This window comes from Staurois parvus, unplaced genomic scaffold, assembly GCF_062004578.1.
Source record: "Staurois parvus isolate SC_StPar_1 unplaced genomic scaffold, SC_StPar_1.0 ptg001510l, whole genome shotgun sequence".
In the NCBI taxonomy this organism is placed as follows: domain Eukaryota; kingdom Metazoa; phylum Chordata; class Amphibia; order Anura; family Ranidae; genus Staurois; species Staurois parvus.
The window spans coordinates 287,501-310,407 of record NW_028319306.1 but is presented as its reverse complement, the minus strand read 5'-3'; the positions used below and the strand labels follow the sequence as shown (position 1 = coordinate 310,407).

Below are 22,907 nucleotides of genomic sequence, written 5' to 3'. Positions count from 1 at the left end.
TCAGCACTTGCAACGTGTTGTCAGCAGCTGTATTGGTCCAGGGCCATGGTCCATCAATATGGAACCCACATCCAGAAACTCATTTTGGCTAAGTCTGGGCTATAAGTACAGTCCAGTGTCATGGTCAGGTAAGACGAGGCTGCTCTGTTTGACAGTTAATGTAAAAACCAGGGATATTGTCAGAATGTATTCCCTTTCCTGTGTAAATTTGGCACTAAGCCGTGGTTCACACTGTTGTGAACCGCGTGGTCTGTGTTTTCTTGGGCACGGAAGCTCATTCATTTGAATGGGCTGCTGTTGCCAAGCTTCTGCACACAAAAGTGCATGCAGCTTTTTGAAACATGACTGCAGGGAATGGCAGAATGAATGGCAGTCCCACGTGTCTCATTAGAGCAGCACGATCTGATATGATTCCTGCACCCACAACCAGAATGCAGAGTATGACTCAAGCCTAAAAGCAGCCACTCAGAGCTTAATTTCTGGTTGATGACCACGTGTTTCATCAAACCAAAGGTCACGCACTTTACCCCCACTTCTGCCGTGAGCCCTACTGTAAAGGTACTCGGGCACTTTCTCCTGTCTTTTTGTCATGAGGATTTGTTTACAGGATAGTCTACACCTGGATTTCTGCATCCTCTTTCAGAAAACACTTAAACCTATATTCTGCCTGAGTGCCCTACAGGGGAATACCGTCACTCGTAGCTATGGTAGCACATATCACACATAGGCACTAGTTGTGGCTGAGCAGAAGTAATTTTCTTTTTATTTTGCCTTACGCCTACTGTATGACCATCCTTTTCCTGCCAGTCTGCCACCTCAGTGATCCTTACAATCCGTATGCCCTGCTCTAAAGCATCCAAAGGAAATCTTTCTCTCTTTATTTCTCTCTTTCTCTCTTTCCCACTCCCTCCTTTTTTTATTCTCTTTACTCTCTTCTTTTTTCTTCTTCTTTCTCTCTCTTTTTTTTTTTTTTTTTTTTTCTATTCCCCCCCCCCCCCCCCCCCACTTTAATCTCAGTTTATACCTTGCAGCGGCCCTCTGAAGTTGGGTTCATATTTTACCCTTGTTATTGTTGGACCTGTTGAATATTGACTTGCCTGTAAATTCCATAAATGGAGTGCAATACAAAACACAGGTCTCCCACCCTGATATTCCACTTTATGGGCTTGCCTCTTACCTTGATTCATAGGTTTGTTTTAACCTTTAACATGTCTTGGGTTCGCACAGGCACAGAGGTTGCAGGGCAATGGGCTCCCTAAATTCCTTAATCAAGTGGGGAGGACCCCCTCCAAAGTTTACCCTGCAGTGGATCTCAGAAGTGTCAGATTAGTTCTGAATCTCTGCCCTCTGGTATTTCCATTGATTATGGATGAGGGGCATGGTTCTCCACTACTTTGTGTCAAGGGAGGCATTTTGTGCAAGCATATCTTAACCAGGGCAGCCATCAGAAATGTTGTGGCCCCTTATACAGCTTTAGGTCTGGGCTTCACCACTAACATTCTCCAGGGTCTGCCCACTGGCGGATTTTTCAGTACACCCATTTTTATTTTAGAATCTTAGAGCCAGTTCACATACAGTAGGGATCGAAAGTTTGGGCACCCCAGCTAAAAATTTGTATTAATGTGCATAAAGAAGCCAAGGAAAGATGAAAAATCTCCAAAAGGCATCAAATTACAGATTAGACATTCTTATAATATGTCAACAAAAGTTAGATTTTATTTCCATCATTTACACTTTCAAAATAACAGAAAACAAAAAAATGGCATCTTCAAAAGTTTGGGCACCTTGCAGAGTTAATATCTTGTACTGCCCCCTTTGGCAAGTATCACAGCTTGTAAACGCTTTTTGTAGCCAGCCAAGAGTCTTTCAATTCTAGTTTGAGGTATCTTTGCCCATTCTTCCTTACAAAAGTCTTCCAGTTCTTTGAGATTTCTGGGCTGTCTGTCACGCACTGCTCTTTTAAGGTCTATCCATAGATTTTCAATTATGTTGAGGTCAGGAGATTGTGAAGGCCATGGCAAAACCTTCAGTTTACGCCTCTTGATGTAATCCCCCGTGGATTTTGAGGTGTGTTTAGGATCATTATCCGTTTGTAGAAGCCATCCTCTCTTTAACTTCAGCTTTTTCACAGATGGCATCAAGTTACCATCCAAAATTTGCTGAAATTTTATTGAATCCATTTTTCCTTCTACTCGTGAGATGTTCCCTGTGCCACTGGCTGCAACACAACCCCAAAGCATGATTGATCCAACCCCATGCTTAACAGTTGGACAGAGGTTCTTTTTATTAAATTCTGTGCCCCTTCTCCAAACGTACCTTTGCTCATTCCGGCCAAAAAGTTCAATTTTAACCTCATCGGTCCACAGAACTTGTTTCCAAAATGAACGTTTAGAAAGTAGAATTCCAGCCTAACATTAAAGTAGTTCTAAAGGCTCAAGGTTTTTTACCTTAATGCGTTATACTATATGTATGAAGGTACCAAAAAAAAACAAAAAAAAAAACATGCATGTAGTAACCCCCCAACACTTACCTGAGTCTCATCCCAATCCAGTAATATTCGTGGAAGACTCGGTTCTGCGGTGGCTCTCACTCCTGAGAGGCAACAGTCAGAGCAATTAGCTCCAGCTGCTGTCGATCACAGCCAGTGAGCCAATCAGGGGAGGGAGTGGGACAGCGCAGAGCTGTGGCTCGGGAGCACGCCTGCATGGGTGCCCCCATTGCAAGCAACTTGCTGAGGAGGCACCAGACAGGTGGGGAGGGCCAGGAGCACGAGCTGGGGACCCGAGAAGAGCAGGATCCGGGCTGGTCTGTGCAAAACCACTGCACAGAGCAGGTAAGTATGAAATGTTTTATTTATTAATTTTAATAAACAAAGACTTCAGTGTCATTTTAACTAGTCTCAAAAATGTTCCAGTCACCCTCCTGCAAACTTTACTACTTAACCTGTGTAAAAAGCGCTCTTTTATTCTTAACCATAGTGTTATAGCCCCAACTACAGGAGTAGGACACTAGGAAGAAAAAAAACACAGTACCACCTAGGGCGGGTGTCGGCAACCCGCGGCTCCAGAGCCGCATGCGGCTCTTTTTCACCTTGGCTGCGGCTCCGGAGCACACTGCCCACCAGGTGACAGGCAATAGGGTCTTCTGTGTGCCGGGCGCCCGCTCCCCTCCCTCCTCTCGGGTGGCCGCCCCAAAAGTCAGGACTCTGCAGCTAGCCCAGCAATGGGCAAACTACGGCCCGGCTGACCTTTTAATCCGGCTCGCGGAGCGTGGCAAACATTGGCTGTCAGGATGTAGGCGGGGCAGCGTGACAAACTCCTCTCCTCTCACAGTCCGCCCTGAAGACCGGAACGGCGCGGGAACACGGCGAGAGGAACGCGCAGAGCAAAGGTAAGTGAATTGACACAATATGGGGAATGAATTACTATATGGGGGATGAATTCTATATGGGGGATGAATTACTATGGGGGATGAATTACTATATGGGGGATGTATTTTCAGTTTTAAAAATGTGGCTCTCAAAATAAATTTCAATCGTGATTTTGGCGAGATTTGGCTCAGTTGAAAAAAAAGGTTGCCCACCACTGACCTAAGGCTATGATTGTGATTATGACGATACACTGTGGCCCTGATTAACCCTTTGCTTACTGGGCCCTTAAACCCCCTTCATGACCAGAGCTCTTTTTGCAATATATGCAGTGTCGGATTTGTTTTAAATGTTGCAATGGTTTAGCGGCTCCCAGTCTTTTTTTCCCTCTCGGAAACGGGTCCAAGTGGCTCTTTATGTCTTAAAGGTTGCAGACCCCTGACCTAGGGGCAAGTCCTAGCTGAGATAAACCCGATCAGATAAACTGCCTGGACCTTGAAGAAGGGAACATACCCCAAAATTGTATGTTACTTCTGTTAGTCACAAACCATTTAAGGAAGATAGAAATATCACAATAAGAGGGGAGGGTGCTATGTCCATCAAACTCGGAAAGGGATTTTATGGCAAGTAACAAAAAACTCTGTTCTTTCTTACGTTCATTGACAGACACAGCCCTCTTCTATTTTGACCATACGGACATCCCAAAGCAGTGACTTAATGACAGGTATGTGACAGACGCAGAGGTCAGACCCATGCCCTTCTCACCACCTCATGACAAAGGACTGGCCAATGTCACACCCAACTGCCACTTATACAATAATGTCACTCTGCACACAGATTTTACAGCTCGCAGGACCATTGGTGCCAGCAGCCTGAGAGTGATTGTCACAAGGTTAAGTTAACTAAGCAAATAACTCGAACAAAAACGAAGATTTTAGCATAGTTTTACAATAGATCAGTGGATAGTGTTACTCTGTAGATTTTTTTTTCTTTTATACGCCCAGTAGAAATTAAGAAGACATCCTGCCAGGACTTCAACTAGCTGTTTACAGCTGTGTCTGCTGTCATAAACTTGATATAACAGGCTCTCTCAAGAGTGTCAAAAGTTAAGGCTCTGAATTGCAGGAGTGATGGTGTATTATGCCTGGGCTATGTCTCTTCTCATGAAAAAAAAAAATGGATGTGACATACAGCTTTTATGTGCCTAATGTGCATAACCATTACACCTCCCCCCTCAGGAGGTCTGCCATGCCAAGGTGTTCATCTTTGTGTGGACTGGTCCCACTGCATTGCTGTAACTAGGTTCCCTCTGGAGGAGGGTTCTGTTTTCCCTAGCAACACTGTTGGGCCAAAAATGTGGGTTGTAATAGGAGAGTACCAGTCTGCTCTAACCATCCGGATTCCGTGGCAACATCTATGGTGCCCACCTGATCACAAAACCCGTGTTCAAGGGTGGCATAAGCCAACTTGCTGGGATGTCACTTCCTTCATCATAGGTAGAGGATGAGATATCCCTCTCCTGGTTTCATTCCTCAGGTCCAGGGCTGCACGACTCAAAAAAGGTAGTGGCATCAAAAGTGTGTGCTGGAACTGGACAGGTGAACTCAGGGGCCTGCATCACAGGTGCATTGACTGGTTCTTTCGTCCAGGTTGAACAGTCCGTCGTACACACTAGAATCAAAGATATCACTTTTGTCCGTTTCCCATTTGTTCGGTCAGTCACAAGTTCAGCCAAGCCACTATAGTTGCCAAAAGGAGTAGCCAGCTGTACCCAAGAATGATGTAACCTTTATGCTGGCTTGAGGAGTAGGCCAGGCTATGACAGCCTTAACCTAAGTAGTTCCAGATCTCTGGGCGTCTCCTCCTACTGGCTGTTCACCTCTGACCTCTGACATGTCCCTCTGACAGTTACAGTGGCCGACTGTAAAACTAGATACTGGCAGTTTGTAAAGGACTGGTAACGGGCCAAAGGTGTTCTCCCCAGACAGGGCCAAACACTGCAAGACCCCTAGAGTAGGCAACTGCACATGGTTCCACTCCATCACAGACAAAAAAAAGAAAAAAAAAGAAAAAGAGGGCTGGACTTTCTAGGTACCAATCCACAACACAAAAGTATAATAAAGTTCTGTAATTTTATTAAAGTTTTAAAAGAAGGAAATTATCGCACTCAACTGCACTGGACATATGTGAACAGGCACAATAGAAATCAATGTTATTTCACATGTCATGTTAATTGGATGTGGTTCAAAAAGCATCCAATTCACATATACAGTAGGGATCGAAAGTTTGGGCACCCCAGCTAAAAATTTGTATTAATGTGCATAAAGAAGCCAAGGAAAGATGAAAAATCTCCAAAAGGCATCAAATTACAGATTAGACATTCTTATAATATGTCAACAAAAGTTAGATTTTATTTCCATCATTTACACTTTCAAAATAACAGAAAACAAAAAAATGGCGTCTGCAAAAGTTTGGGCACCTTGCAGAGTTAATATCTTGTACTGCCCCCTTTGCAAAGCTGAGACCTGCCAGTGTCATGGATTGTTCTCAATCATCGTCTGGGAAGACCAGGTGATGTCAATCTCAAAGGTTTTAAATGCCCAGACTCATCTGACCTTGCCCCAACAATCAGCACCATGGGTTCTTCTAAGCAGTTGTCTAGAAAACTGAAACTGAAAATAGTTGACGCTCACAAAGCTGGAGAAGGCTATAAGAAGATAGCAAAGCGTTTTCAGATGTCAATATCCTCTGTTCGGTATGTAATTAAGAAATGGCAGTCATCAGGAACAGTGGAAGTTAAAGCAAGATCTGGAAGACCAAGAAAAATATCAGACAGAACAGCTCGCAGGATTGTGAGAAAAACAATTCAAAACCCACGTTTGACTGCATGGTCCCTCCAGAAAGATCAGGCAAACACTGGAGTTGTGGTACACTATTCCACTATAAAGAGATACTTGTACAAATATGGTCTTCATGGAAGAGTCATCAGAAGAAAACCTCTTCTACGTCCTCACCACAAAAATCATCGTTTGAACTTTGCAAATGAACATACAGACAAGCCTGATGCATTTTGGAAACAAGTTCTGTGGACCGATGAGGTTAAAATTGAACTTTTTGGCCGGAATGAGCAAAGGTACGTTTGGAGAAGGGGCACAGAATTTAATAAAAAGAACCTCTGTCCAACTGTTAAGCATGGGGTTGGATCAATCATGCTTTGGGGTTGTGTTGCAGCCAGTGGCACAGGGAACATCTCACGAGTAGAAGGAAAAATGGATTCAATAAAATTTCAGCAAATTTTGGATGGTAACTTGATGCCATCTGTGAAAAAGCTGAAGTTAAAGAGAGGATGGCTTCTACAAACGGATAATGATCCTAAACACACCTCAAAATCCACGGGGGATTACATCAAGAGGCGTAAACTGAAGGTTTTGCCATGGCCTTCACAATCTCCTGACCTCAACATAATTGAAAATCTATGGATAGACCTTAAAAGAGCAGTGCGTGACAGACAGCCCAGAAATCTCAAAGAACTGGAAGACTTTTGTAAGGAAGAATGGGCAAAGATACCTCAAACTAGAATTGAAAGACTCTTGGCTGGCTACAAAAAGCGTTTACAAGCTGTGATACTTGCCAAAGGGGGCAGTACAAGATATTAACTCTGCAGGGTGCCCAAACTTTTGAAGATGCCATTTTTTTTGTTTTTTGAAAGTTTTTCTGTTATTTTGAAAGTGTAAATGATGGAAATAAAATCTAACTTTTGTTGACATATTATAAGAATGTCTAATCTGTAATTTGATGCCTTTTTGGAGATTTTTCATCTTTCCTTGGCTTCTTTATGCACATTAATACAAATTTTTAGCTGGGGTGCCCAAACTTTCGATCCCTACTGTTTATGTGAATTGGATGCTTTTTGAACCACATCCAATTAACATGACATGTGAAATAACATTGATTTCTATTGTGCCTGTTCACATATGTCCAGTGCAGTTGAGTGCGATAATTTCCTTCTTTTAAAACTTTAATAAAATTACAGAACTTTATTATACTTTTGTGTTGTGGATTGGTACCTAGAAAGTCCAGCCCTCTTTTTTTCTTTTTTTTTCTTTTTTTTGTCTGTGATGGAGTGGAACCATGTGCAGTTGCCTACTCTAGGGGTCTTGCAGTGTTTGGCCCTGTCTGGGGAGAACACCTTTGGCCCCTAAATAGTATGGGATCCTCCTGCGCTCATGGGAATAACTGACACAATACAGCTGCTGTCACTTTAACTAATACCAATAAGTGCAAGAAATAAACATAAAATTAGTGAAGCGCTTGTATCTCATGAATACAATCATGTGTCTCCATAAAGTATAATAATAAATCAAAGTGACCACGATATATATTAAAAATATGTGAACTCCCTCTAGTGGATAGAAAAAATAATGTCAACCGAAATGACTATAATGGCTAAATATCACACATTAAGAACCTAAATAAGTAGTGCATAAATCAGATATACTAAACAAAGTATATATACATGAAAACAGAATAATTGGCCACATACAATGATGTCTAAATCAAACATAACTAATATATGCCATAAGTGAAAAAGACAATATCAAAGGTGAAAAAATATTCCATGCATGTGACTGTGCTTTAAGCTGGAACACACACGTGATCTCCACTTCTAAGTGCAAGTACTCTCCTTCAAATGGCAGCAATGCCTGCTCACCTCCCTTCCTCGACCCACACAGGGCCTCAAAGCAGTTACCACCTCAGTGGTGTATTCCTCTGGCAGACTCCTTAATCCTCCTCCTCTCTTATGCAACTCATAAAAAGATAAGAAAGCCTTCCATAGTGTAGTAAGTTTTAATAGGCAAAGTAAAAAGTGACAAAGTAAACCACTCACATGCTCCTTTCCATAAACAAGCGTTTTTCCCAGCCTGTGGGTAGATATGCATGCACCTGGGGGAATCCAATATGGCCACTGTGTCCGGACATACGTCACCAGGAAGTAGACAAACCGACGCGTTGCGTCACGTGCGTCGTGACTTCATCACCCTGATGAAGTCACGACGCACGTGACGCAACGCGTCGGTTTGTCTACTTCCTGGTGACGTATGTCCGAACACAGTGGCCATATTGGATTCCCCCAGGTGCATGCATATCTACCCACAGGCTGGGAAAAACGCTTGTTTATGGAAAGGAGCATGTGAGTGGTTTACTTTGTCACTTTTTACTTTGCCTATTAAAACTTACTACACTATGGAAGGCTTTCTTATCTTTTTATGAGTTGCATAAGAGAGAAGGAGGATTAAGGAGTCTGCCAGAGGAATACACCACTGAGGTGGTAACTGCTTTGAGGCCCTGTGTGGGTCGAGGAAGGGAGGTGAGCAAGCATTGCTGCCATTTGAAGGAGAGTACTTGCACTTAGAAGTGGAGATCACGTGTGTGTTCCAGCTTAAAGCACAGTCACATGCATGGAATATTTTTTCACCTTTGATATTGTCTTTTTCACTTATGGCATATATTAGTTATGTTTGATTTAGACATCATTGTATGTGGCCAATTATTCTGTTTTCATGTATATATACTTTGTTTAGTATATCTGATTTATGCACTACTTATTTAGGTTCTTAATGTGTGATATTTAGCCATTATAGTCATTTCGGTTGACATTATTTTTTCTATCCACTAGAGGGAGTTCACATATTTTTAATATATATCGTGGTCACTTTGATTTATTATTATACTTTATGGAGACACATGATTGTATTCATGAGATACAAGCGCTTCACTAATTTTACCTTTGGCCCCTGTTACCAGTCCTTTACAAACTGCCAGTATCTAGTTTTACAGTCGGCCACTGTAACTGTCAGAGGGACATGTCAGAGGTCAGAGGTGAACAGCCAGTAGGAGGAGACGCCCAGAGATCTGGAACTACTTAGGTTAAGGCTGTCATAGCCTGGCCTACTCCTCAAGCCAGCATAAAGGTTACATCATTCTTGGGTACAGCTGGCTACTCCTTTTGGCAACTATAGTGGCTTGGCTGAACTTGTGACTGACCGAACAAATGGGAAACGGACAAAAGTGATATCTTTGATTCTAGTGTGTACGACGGACTGTTCAACCTGGACGAAAGAACCAGTCAATGCACCTGTGATGCAGGCCCCTGAGTTCACCTGTCCAGTTCCAGCACACACTTTTGATGCCACTACCTTTTTTGAGTCGTGCAGCCCTGGACCTGAGGAATGAAACCAGGAGAGGGATATCTCATCCTCTACCTATGATGAAGGAAGTGACATCCCAGCAAGTTGGCTTATGCCACCCTTGAACACGGGTTTTGTGATCAGGTGGGCACCATAGATGTTGCCACGGAATCCGGATGGTTAGAGCAGACTGGTACTCTCCTATTACAACCCACATTTTTGGCCCAACAGTGTTGCTAGGGAAAACGGAACCCTCCTCCAGAGGGAACCTAGTTACAGCAATGCAGTGGGACCAGTCCACACAAAGGTGAACACCTTGGCATGGCAGACCTGAGGGGGGAGGTGTAATGGTTATGCACATTAGGCACATAAAAGCTGTATGTGACATCCATTTTTTTTTTTTTTCATGAGAAGAGACATAGCCCAGGCATAATACACCATCACTCCTGCAATTCAGAGCCTTAACTTTTGACACTCTTGAGAGAGCCTGTTATATCAAGTTTATGACAGCAGACACAGCTGTAAACAGCTAGTTGAAGTCCTGGCAGGATGTCTTCTTAATTTCTACTGGGCGTATAAAAGAAAAAAAAAAAATCTACAGAGTAACACTATCCACTGATCTATTGTAAAACTATGCTAAAATCTTCGTTTTTGTTCGAGTTATTTGCTTAGTTAACTTAACCTTGTGACAATCACTCTCAGGCTGCTGGCACCAATGGTCCTGCGAGCTGTAAAATCTGTGTGCAGAGTGACATTATTGTATAAGTGGCAGTTGGGTGTGACATTGGCCAGTCCTTTGTCATGAGGTGGTGAGAAGGGCATGGGTCTGACCTCTGCGTTTGTCACATACCTGTCATTAAGTCACTGCTTTGGGATGTCCGTATGGTCAAAATAGAAGAGGGCTGTGTCTGTCAATGAACGTAAGAAAGAACAGAGTTTTTTGTTACTTGCCATAAAATCCCTTTCTGAGTTTGATGGACATAGCACCCTCCCCTCCTATTGTGATATTTCTATCTTCCTTAAATGGTTTGTGACTAACAGAAGTAACATACAATTTTGGGGTATGTTCCCTTCTTCAAGGTCCAGGCAGTTTATCTGATCGGGTTTATCTCAGCTAGGACTTGCCCCTAGGTCAGGGGTCTGCAACCTTTAAGACATAAAGAGCCACTTGGACCCGTTTCCGAGAGGGAAAAAAAGACTGGGAGCCGCTAAACCATTGCAACATTTAAAACAAATCCGACACTGCATATATTGCAAAAAGCGCTCTGGTCATGAAGGGGGTTTAAGGGCCCAGTAAGCAAAGGGTTAATCAGGGCCACAGTGTATCGTCATAATCACAATCATAGCCTTCGGTCAGTGGTGGTCAACCTTTTTTTTTTCAACTGAGCCAAATCTCGCCAAAATCACGATTGAAATTTATTTTGAGAGCCACATTTTTAAAACTGAAAATACATCCCCCATATAGTAATTCATCCCCCATATAGTAATTCATTCCCCATATTGTGTCAATTCACTTACCTTTGCTCTGCGCGTTCCTCTCGCCGTGTTCCCGCGCCGTCCCGGTCTTCAGGGCGGACTGTGAGAGGAGAGGAGTTTGTCACGCTGCCCCGCCTACATCCTGACAGCCAATGTTTGCCACGCTCCGCGAGCCGGATTAAAAGGTCCGCCGGGCCGTAGTTTGCCCATTGCTGGGCTAGCTGCAGAGTCCTGACTTTTGGGGCGGCCGCCCGAGAGGAGGGAGGGGAGCGGGCGCCCGGCACACAGAAGACCCTATTGCCTGTCACCTGGTGGGCAGTGTGCTCCGGAGCCGCAGCCAAGGTGAAAAAGAGCCGCATGCGGCTCTGGAGCCGCGGGTTGCCGACACCCGCCCTAGGTGGTACTGTGTTTTTTTTCTTCCTAGTGTCCTACTCCTGTAGTTGGGGCTATAACACTATGGTTAAGAATAAAAGAGCGCTTTTTACACAGGTTAAGTAGTAAAGTTTGCAGGAGGGTGACTGGAACATTTTTGAGACTAGTTAAAATGACACTGAAGTCTTTGTTTATTAAAATTAATAAATAAAACATTTCATACTTACCTGCTCTGTGCAGTGGTTTTGCACAGACCAGCCCGGATCCTGCTCTTCTCGGGTCCCCAGCTCGTGCTCCTGGCCCTCCCCACCTGTCTGGTGCCTCCTCAGCAAGTTGCTTGCAGTGGGGGCACCCATGCAGGCGTGCTCCCGAGCCACAGCTCTGCGCTGTCCCACTCCCTCCCCTGATTGGCTCACTGGCTGTGATCGACAGCAGCTGGAGCTAATTGCTCCGACTGTTGCCTCTCAGGAGTGAGAGCCACCGCAGAACCGAGTCTTCCACGAATATTACTGGATTGGGATGAGACTCAGGTAAGTGTTGGGGGGTTACTACATGCATGTTTTTTTTTTTTTTTTTTTTGGTACCTTCATACATATAGTATAACGCATTAAGGTAAAAAACCTTGAGCCTTTAGAACTACTTTAATGTTAGGCTGGAATTCTACTTTCTAAACGTTCACTTGGGGCGCATCTCTAAGCTCCAAGGAGCAGGGCCCTCCTAACCCTCTTGTATTGATCTGTATTGTTGCTATATTGTCTCCCGTTATATTGTAAAGTGCTGAGCAAACTGTTGGCGCTATATAAATCCTGTACAATAATAATAATTTATAACAATACAATATACACTTTTAACCTTCTCAATTCAAAAAGGCTAACAAACGACAGCTTTATAATGAATAAGTGCAATCTGCCATATGAAAAGTGAAATCAGCCATATAAAAAGTGAAAAAGTGCTCAGTCCAGTATATATTCTCCAAGATCCAATCAAATCTTGAAAGGTGATGAGGAAACGTGATTCCTCCACCATATAAATGATCAGTCTCTTACCAAAAATATTAATCTCACTTTCCAGAGATGAATGCACGCATGTGTGCTCGTACTAAGCACTCATCTCACTGATAGGATACTTTCACCGCCTCCTCATCATAATGTGACAGGCACCAGAAGTTATCTTCTTGTGCAATAAACAGAAATTCACTCTGGAGAAGAAAATCAACGGTCTGCAATGGTGTTATATTGTATAACAATTTATTTTAAATAAGCAGACATAGCACATAAACAGACACCAAAGCCTCGAGTATCAGCATGTATATGACATCACCAGCTAGGCCCTGCCCAACATGTTTCGCCACCAATCAACATTGTCGGGGGAATGGCGCATAGCCGGCATCACCAGTGACAGATCTTATATACCACGGAGGTTGTCTATTGTGCTCATGTGTGGTCCATCAATATTATGAACACACGGCTCGATACCAAACTTTATAGGTGTGCCAACCTGTTGTAAAAATTATATACTTGGGGCAGTTTGAAAAAACAAAAAGGATGTGTCTAATTGACCAAAACAATCGAGATAGCCCCTTAATTGCATAATTTTTAAAAAATTAACATTCGATCTCCACCATCTAATGGACAATTTAGGATGAAGTTAATTTTAAAATGCAAAATAGTCAAACTTCCTACAAAGTTTCATCAAAATGGTAAAAAAAAAAAGTCATATACAACAGAACAAAAAAAAAGGTTTGCATATAAATATCCATTAGGTTGGCTATTATTTCTAAAACAGTTGAGATCCCACTCTATATTGAGCCCATGGGGATGGTAGGATTTTAGTAAATATATCCACCGGGTTTCCGTTCTAGATATTCCAAGGATCTTATTATCTCCAATGAGGATTATATTTATCTATACCTACAAGGCTAAGGGAAGCTGGATCTTTGTCATGACATAACCTATAATGTTTAGATAAACTGTGTCCTTTTTAAAACCTTTTTTAATATTCGCAATATGTTCATTAATTCTTACTTGTAGGGTTCGTGAAATCTTCCCTATATACTTAAACCTGCATGAGCAACCCAATAAATAAAAAATAGACTGAGATAGGCCCTTTCTTTTTTGTTAAGAATGCCCTGTGCATAACCTTTATCGATAATCTTACCCAATTCCTTCTTATAACTATTTACTGGATTCTGTTTTAATGTGGTGTATGTGTCTTCATCTGCCAAAATAAATCCTGTCAATTTCCTTGTTGTAGGAGCTTTTGTCTAAGATAACCCCCCCCCCCCCCCCCGTCCCGTCCTTATCTGCTGGCCGAACCACCAATTCTTAATCATGCACAATTGTTGTATGACCTCCTGTAGATTGTGTGGTAATCGTGGTTTAGTAAAGGTAAGATTCTCAAGATCCCTAAGAACTACATCCCTGAACACGTTTAAGGATGACAAAATGCCTCCTGGTGGATTAAACAAGGATGCGTTGTTTAAACCTGAATGTTGGATGAGAGAATTAGAGCTAGTAGGTTTTTAGAGAAGTGCTTCTTAATACTTAGTTTACGTATATATTTATGTACATCCACAAAAGTCTGGAATCTGTCCAGATCCTTAGGAGGGACATAGTTAAGTCCTTTGTCAAGAATAGAAATTTCTGATTTTGATAGTTGTTTGGACCTAAGATTATATATGCACTTACCATTTAAAAGCTTGGTTTTTTTTTTTAGAGGGTTGTTTCCTCCCCCCTTTGTTACCTCTCCTTGTTCTGCCTGTCTTTTTGTTCCATGGTTGGTTTGATGAAAACCCCTTAATTTGGGATCATAATGAGGTGGCATATGGGGATGATACCTAGCATTCAAATATCTGTTATGTGGGAGATAAGGTTTCCCACAGGTAGAGATATTTCTTACCTGGCCCCCTATCCTCGGGGATCCATAGTATGGTCCTCTGTCCTCCATAGTTTTGATGGTAAGGAGGGTCTCTTAAGACCTCAAATCTGTTGCTGGTAGGTACATTATATTGGTTATAGTTGTTACCCCTATGATTGTGTGTGTATAGCCATTCCTATCCTTAGAATAGGGATACAGTGACCTGGGTGGATGATACGCATCCCGTCCCCTAGAATAATAATATTCCCTGGGGGTTGATTTGTAAAAATTCCTGTGGAGGTAGTTGCATCTGTCAGTGGGTTTCCTGTATATTGAGGTGTGAAGCGTATCATCCCTGATGTATACTGTGGTGTCTAGTAAGTTGACGTGTGTGTTTGAGAATTCCATTTTTAGTTTGATTGATGGATGAAAAGTGTTCATCAATGAGTAAAATTGTTTTAGATTTTCTTCACCTTCTGTCGATATGATGAAAATCTCATCAATATAGCCAAAGTATCTGTATGGTTTTTGTTCCATGCTGTTCAGGAATTGTTCCTCCAGGTCAGCCATACCTCCACAGTTCCAGCTTCCACCCCCAACACACGAAACGTGCCATCATACACAGTCAGGCCATTAGATACCACCGAGTATGTTCTGACCCAAGAGACAGAGATAAACATCTCGGGACACTAGCAGACGCCTTCCATAAGAAGGGTTACAAGGACAAACTATCAACACCAGCATAAACACAGCCTTGAGAACCCGAAGGGAAAATCTATTTCAGTACAAAGTGAAAAAAACAAACAACCGTGTACCTCTAGTAACCACATACAACCCAGCACTAGAAGGAATAAGAAAAATAATCAAAGATTTACAACCCATCATAACAGAGGATGGAACTCTGAAAGAAATATTCCAGCAACCCCCAATACTGGCTTTCAGACAACCCCCCAACCTCAGAAATAAACTAATCAGTAGGAAACTTCCTTCTGATTATGATGTCACAAATAATGGAAGCAAACCCTGCAATAAGAAACGCTGCAAGCTGTGCAACCAAATCAATCCATCAAAAAGTGTCAGACACTCAAAAGGAATCTTCAGTATTTCCGGATCATACAGCTGCAGCTCCAGTAATGTTGTGTACCTTATCCAGTGCAGAAAATGCAGCAAAGGATCTTATGTTGGCAAAACAGGACAGAAGTTGCAAACAAGGATAAATTTGCACAGACATACCATCAAGGAACATAAAGAAGATGACCTCTGCACACCTGTAGGACACCATTTCACATAACCAGGCCACAATATGGAAGACCTCAATATTTTAGTTATGAAAGGAAAATTCAAATCCATCCAGGAAAGAAACATTTGAACTAAGAATGCTAATTCTATTTGACACAAAAGATAACGGCCTGAATTTGGACATGGGATTCCTCAACCATTATCGGACAGCTTTATGACTATCAGCTGAAGCTTGACCCCCTCTATGTGAGTGTAGTATTCCCCCCCCCCCCTCCCGCCCTCACTTTTGATGTATCTTATCTGTAGCCTTTTTTTTTTTTTTCTTTTCTTTTCTTTTCTCAATCCCTTCTAACATTCTGCTTAAACTTTGTGATTTGTAATAGTACTGCTGAGACCTTGAAGAAGGGGACATACCCCGAAAGCTTGTCCTCAAAATTGTATGTTCGTGCAAATAAAAAAAGTATCACGGACAGTACTCAATTGTTTCTGTCACAAATGCACTAATACGGCTACAATCACCTCAACCAATTGTGTTGTACCAGAAATATTAAGAAACTAACCCCAGCCTCTTTAAAATATTTAAACCAATCTGAAATTTCAGTGTCACCTCATTGTTTTAATTGCATCCTTACGGTTTCCTGTTCTCATGTATCGCTGTCAATTTGTAAGTAATATATTTTATATGGACGCAAGTTATATATTATGTTAGATACATCTTTCATTATAAGTTTATCTACTTACATTGTAGTAAAACCCTTAATACCCTTGAAGAAAGCGTTTCAAGTCTCTGAAACATGTTGGATGAAGGGTATATGAAGTCACTTGAACCATACAATTATTTGTAGACAGCTATGTTTCTATAGGTGTTGATACATTAATTTGTAAGCCGTATGTGTTTTTCTTTGTTAATCTTTGCATGTCAACAGAAATATATGATTATCTTTTAACAAAGCATATATCTTTTCTACTTGTGATTATATATGCCCTAAAAATCCACTGAAAAGGGAAAAAAATAGTTTGTTGTACTTGTAAAAAAGGGATGAGACATTTTTTGAGTATTCGCAATTATATATTTAATGTTTTTAATGCTGAAACTATAATGATTTTAAATACATGGACTCCACAGGGTGAGAAAATTCATGAAGATATTTTTGACATCATTGATCGAGAAGCTGATGGGAGCGACAGTCTTGAGGTGCGTGTGGATACCTATATTGCTAACATATAGTATATGCTAAAGAATGGAGGTTATGTAAAATGTTACCTTTCTGTTGTTTTTGTACAGGGGTTTGTTCTCTGCCATTCTATTGCTGGGGGAACAGGCTCTGGATTAGGCTCATATCTCTTGGAAAGATTAAATGACAGGTAGGCAATGGCTTCTGCAGATTTTTAAGGTACACTGCTAAATGTTATTGGTCTGGAGAAAAAATTATTATAGCTTTGTACTATATTTAGCATTGTGAGTGGTTCCACATAACAAAAGATTTTGTGAAAAAGCATTAGTATCTCATTCATATTTGCATACTCTGTGGTGCAGGTCCACACTTGGCAATAAGGTATGAATTATGTGTAGTTATTACTTCCTTATTACCAGGATCTACAGTGGAAATATCAGGGGGGCTTTGTGATGTTAATTGTAAAAAGTAAATACATTTTATATATATATATATATATAACTTTAACCAATTGCCAACCAGCAGTAATACATGTACAGCCAGCCGGTGGCATGAACTTTCACAGCGACATACCTGTACCCTGCTTGTGTACAGTTGTGCGAAGCTGTGAGCAGCCAGGGTATCATGTGATTGCTTACCATTGTGATCGACTACATAGTACAAGGCCATTCACAGCAGTCTTGTACCATCTGATTAGTAAGCAAGCTGTCGTGAATGAAAGCCATTCATGACAGTTAAAACAAGTGCTTATAACAGAATTCAATGGTACCAATTCCTTCATCCTCCAGGAACTGCCTGTATACTCTCGCCACATGAGGCCGGGCATTGTCGTGCACCAGGAGGAACCCATGACCCACTGCACCAGCATGTAGGGTCTGACAGTGGATCCAAGGATTTTATCCCGATACCTAATGGCAGTCAGGGTGCCATTGTCTAGCCCTTTTAATCCGGCCCGCGGAGCGTGATGCTGTCAGGATGTGTGTAGGCGGGGCAGCATGACGAACGTGAGGGGAGCTAGGCTCCTCTCACAGTCCGCCCTGAAGACCGGAACGGCACGGGAACACAGCGAGAGGAACGCGCGGAACAAAGGTAAGTAAATTGACACGGGGGACTTGGGGACTTAATATGGGGAATGAATTACTATGGGGGGGATGAATTACTATAGGGGGGATGAATTACTATAGGGGGGATGAATTACTATGGGGGATGAATTACTATAGGGGATGAATTACTATGGGGGATGAATTACTATATGGGGGACGAATTACTATAGGGGGGGACGAATTACTATGGGGGGGACGAATTACTATGGGGGGGATGAATTACTATGGGGGGGATGAATTACTATAGGGGGGATTAATTACTATGCTTACTATGGGGGAATATTACTATACTTACTATGGATGACACATACACATCATTCATCTACTCTTGGTCCGGCCCCCGGGTCCAATATATGAACCCATTGCGGCTCTCAAGTCAAAAAGTTTGCCCACCCCTGGTCTAGCCTGTACAAGTCTGTGCGTCCCTCCATGGATATGCCTCCCCAGACCATCGCTGACCCACCGCCAAAACGGTCATGCTGAACGATGTTACAGGCAGCATAACATTCTCCACGGCTTCTCCAGACCCTTTCACGTCTGTCACATGTGCCCTCAGGCCACCCTCATGAATTCTTTTTTTGATAGTGTGGTCAGAGACATTCACACAAAGGAGCCCTGTCCAGCTCTCCTAAATTAACTGCCTGTCTCCTGGAATCTCCTCAATGCTCTTGAGACTTAGCTGGGAAACACAGAAAACCTTCTGACAATGGCAAGTATTGATGTGCCATCCTGGAGGAGTTGGACTGCCTGTGCAACCTCTGTAGGGTCCAGGTATCACCTCATGCTACCAGTAGTGACACTGACCCTAGCCAAGTGAAAAACCATCAGAAAAGATGAGTAGAGAAACAAATGTCAGTGGCATCCACCTGTAAAGCCATTCCTGTTTTGGGGGTCATCTCATTGTTGCCCATCTAGTGCACCTATTCATTTCAATAACACCAAAGCAGCTGAAACTGATTAACATCCCCCTCTGCTACATAACTGACCAGATCAATATCCCAGGAGTTTAATTGATTTGATGCTATACTTTGATTAAAAAGTGTTCTTTTAATTTTTTTCAGCAGTGTATGTGTATACAGGCAGTCCCCGGGTTACGTACAAGATAGGGACTGTAGGTTTGTTCATAAGTCGAATTTGTTCATAAGTTGAATCAGGCACTTTTATAAGCACTAACTACTAACCAAACGACAGGATATTAGATTACGTTTTTGTAATAAGGTTACAGAAAGCAGTAAAACCTCAAGAGGCTCTAAACTGGTGTTTTGCATAAGAACTGCAGCTTGGACACATGTTTGCCTTAACATATTTAACTTTTATGTGCATGTAAATGTTTAAACATCAAATTCAACATTCAAATATTATACTGTAAACTCTTGTACAGTGTAGAGTACAACTTTAAACTATCTTGGCAGAGGATGGCATGTTGGAGAGGATTGGGCAGCAACAGTGTCTCCGACATCCAAATGTAATGCAGAGCTTGATTTTGCTGCTGGGGTCAATTTTGTAAAGTAGGCATCAAGGGAGGTTTGTACAGAGCTTTTCTTTTTCTCTTCATAAATAGTCTTATAGCATTTCAGACCTTCAGTAACTGCACGATAAACTTTTGCAAACCTCTCTGTATCAGGATCTTGCTCCTCTAAATTTGCCATTCCTGCTTCAATGAGATCAAAAGCATTAGCTAACGCTTTTGTAGAAAACTTTTTGGTTTGTGGAGTTTCTAGCCCCTGAGTTTCTTCTCTAAATTCTATCTGCTCATCTAGTTCCATAAGGTCTTCATTGGTTAGTTCTTTGCCATGGGAGTCGAGTAACACTATGACATCATTTTCAGTGATGTCTAAATGCAGTTGATTGCCAATCGCAACCACAGTTTGCCTGGTTTCTGCAATTTCATCATCTGTAAACCCCAGAAATTCTTGCGTTAATTGAGGGCACAATTTTTTCCAAACTCCTCTCATATTTGTGTCTTTCACTTCATCCCAAGCTTCAGCAATATTTTTGATGGCATCTCTTTATTATTTCTACTTTATCTTCCAAGGAGATTGTTTTTCTTTTCTTTGCTGTGCCAGCACTTGCATCAGCTTTTTGCTTTGGAGGCATTATTGCAGGGTAAAAATACACTGTACTGTAATGTACTGTATGAGAGAACTCTGCTCTCCTTTACACAGCACACGCTGCCCCCTCCCCCCTGCACAGACGGAGGATCACTTCAGTGAGCAGCCTGACAGCCTCTCCTTTCCTCTCCCCGGAGGTGCAGACAGACAGTCTTAAATCACTTTGGAGATAGTGGGCAGACACTGCTAGCCCCACAAGTAACGAGCAATGGATGTCTCTGTCTCTTATGTCTCTCTGATGTCTCTTATCAGCTAGTCTCTTATCAGCTTGCTGCACAAGAATGCTGACAGCTTGACTTCCGGTCCCGAGGGAAGTGTACGTAAGTATGAGTATTACGTAAGCCGAATGTACTTAACTCGGGGACTGCCTGTATACATAATACAGTATTTAGTACAGAAGTACAGAATTTCAAGCGCTACTAGTCAGGCTTTAATGGTTACTCGAGACCAGTTTCCCCGCCCACCCCTATTTCCATCCCTAAACATGCCCTCAAACTGTCTCATGAAATAATACTGTTAAATGTTTTATGCAGAATAAAGTTAAAAAGATAAATATTAAACACCCATCAGGTGTCCTTTACATTGAGTGTCCCTTCAGATTCCCACTTTACATTAGGTGTCTCCATCACAGTTCCCTTTACATCAGATGGCCTCACATGGGACCAACTACTACCACACAAAACTAAACTCTTAGCTGCACTCATGAAAGCTATTGGAGAACAAAATAGGAAAGGAGGAGGGGAGTGAGAGAGATTTGGAAGGAAGGCAAAAGAATAGGTGGAGGAAGGAAAAGAGGAGAGAGGGGAAATGGCTGGAGGAAGGAAGGAGTGAAACTGTGAGCTATTTGACCCACAGAAAAACATCTCACTGACTATTTGGGATTTGGTGCACTTTTCATTACCAATTGGTGGAAGACTGAAATTTTAGACGTGTGGAGCACTGCTGTGGTTAATGGTATATTGATTACTATTCGTGGAAAATGAAAAAAAATGAAATCTGTTTAATACTCAACATGCCTCAAAGCACATTCTTCGGAGTGTTTACTTTCCAAAAAGGGGACATTTGGGGATGTTTCATACTTATCTAGCATTTCAGGACTTCTGAAACTGATAGGTAGTCAGGATTTGTAATGAGGAAATCGCACCCTTGAAAAGCCTGAAGGTGCTTTGGCAGTCTAGCCACGTATAGTGGCTAGACTGCCAAAAAGTCACTCACATGTGGTGTGTGGTTTGATTCCACATATACCAGTGGCACGCATGAGCAATTTAAGTGACAACTTTGTTTAAAGAAAAAATATATATATATTTTTTTTTTAAAAAACAATTTTTTTGAATTATAATGCACAAAAACACAAAATATTACTCAGTTGTTTGGTAAAGTATAAAATATGATGTTATACTGAGTAAAGAGATGTCAAACATGACTGACTTTGATTTTAAAATTGTGAATGCCCATGCAACGGCAACAACCCACTCACAGTTTTAATATTCATAGGCGATTCTTTAAAAGCCCTTACAGGTTACCATTTGAGATAAAGTCTAGTGCTAGAATTACTGCCCACAATCTTGCGTGAGTGGGCATACCTCACATGCACAGTACAATCACGGTTTACATACTGCCACAGGACCGACGCTTCTGTTCGGTTTTGCATGGGGGTTCTTTATTTTAATTTTTTTTTTATTTTTACACTGCCCCTTTTTATTTTTTTTTATCTTTTGATCACTTATTTTGTTATCATAGGGAATGTAAATATCCCCTGTAATAGCCAAGATGCAGGTACTCTTTTTCTGGGAAATCTGGGGTGTGATCAGATGCTTTCCTATTTTAAAAATGGTGCTGTTTACTTTATATCCAGTGAAACCGAATGATTAATTGATCATAACTTCTGGTTTCTTAAACTACAGAGATGATTGGAGCTGTTCTGGTACCCAGTCAGCTCTAGAGTAAGCTGGTGGAACCAGTGGCTGCATTCTCTAGTTCCCTGATGGGACAGGAGAGCCCAAGAAAGCCGTGGAAGACAGCAGGAGGGGGACGTCCTCTCCCTCTGCTTGTAAAAGCAATTAAGCAGCTAATTAGTCACTAGGATTGCTTTTTTTGTTTTTATGCAGCCTGTGGGCTGAACGAAAAAATAACTTAATAGATTCCTCCATTCACATTGATGTGGATGAAGAAATCTTTGCCAAAAAAGTGTGTGGTATGCCCACCATTAGAATATACTGCCCTGCATCTACCCATTACTAATGTTAGGCATACAGGCAATATTCTTTTCTTTTTTTTTTTTTTCGTTCAGCTCATGGGGCTGAATTGGGGAAAAAATAATCTTTCTTTCACATTGATCAATGTGGATGAATAAATCTGTGCCAAAAAAATATATGCCAAAACATAGGGGAGGGGGGGAGGACGAAGGAGGGGCCTGTGCATGGCGGCATCGGAGAGCACGAGGTAGGTGCGCTACGAGACCTCGGATCCCGACTTCCCATACCCTCTATGCCGTGGCTGAGTGTCTATTTCCCCGGGACTCACTTGGGAAAGAGATGATCGGGGATTAGTTGGTGAGGTGGTGCCCCTGTGAAGTGCGAGTGGATCCGGCAGGCGTTTCTTCTCGGGTCGTGTGGAGGAGATTCCAGGGGAAGTGCCGGGTTGCTGGGGAGACGGAGAGACAAGGCGGGACCACGTGGTAACCGCAAGGGAGTGCTGGGAGGACAAGAAGCCGGCTGGCATCCGGAGGACAGGCAGGGATGCGGTCTGTTCTCCGGCTTCTCCCTGATCTGTGCCCTGGATGCCCTGAGTAGAGGATAAATTGATGCCCTGCATGAAGCCCCAGTAAAAGGACTGAGACTTATAGAGGAACCCCCCCCCCAGAGGAAGAGGAAACGATCTGGAGAGATGGATGACAGTAGCTGGAGAGTCTGACAGGAAAAATATGGAGAGAGGAGGGTGAGTGGGAGCGGCTCTGAATAACAGTCTAATGCTGAGCTTGATATTAAGGAACAGCATGTGAAGTGGAGAAGGGGGGTTCC

The 22,907-nt window shown here is 42.2% G+C and overlaps 1 protein-coding gene across 1 annotated transcript in view; it reads left to right on the top strand.

Annotated features, from left to right (window-relative positions):
- The window catches only part of LOC149435438 (tubulin gamma-1 chain), a 319,259-nt gene that overhangs the window by 15,411 nt on the left and 280,941 nt on the right, over nucleotides 1–22,907 (top strand). Inside the window, exons 4-5 of the mRNA XM_089662652.1 lie at nucleotides 16,625–16,693; nucleotides 16,784–16,863. Coding sequence (XP_089518778.1) covers nucleotides 16,625–16,693; nucleotides 16,784–16,863 — 149 coding nt within the window. The remainder of the gene's footprint in view (nucleotides 1–16,624; nucleotides 16,694–16,783; nucleotides 16,864–22,907) is intronic.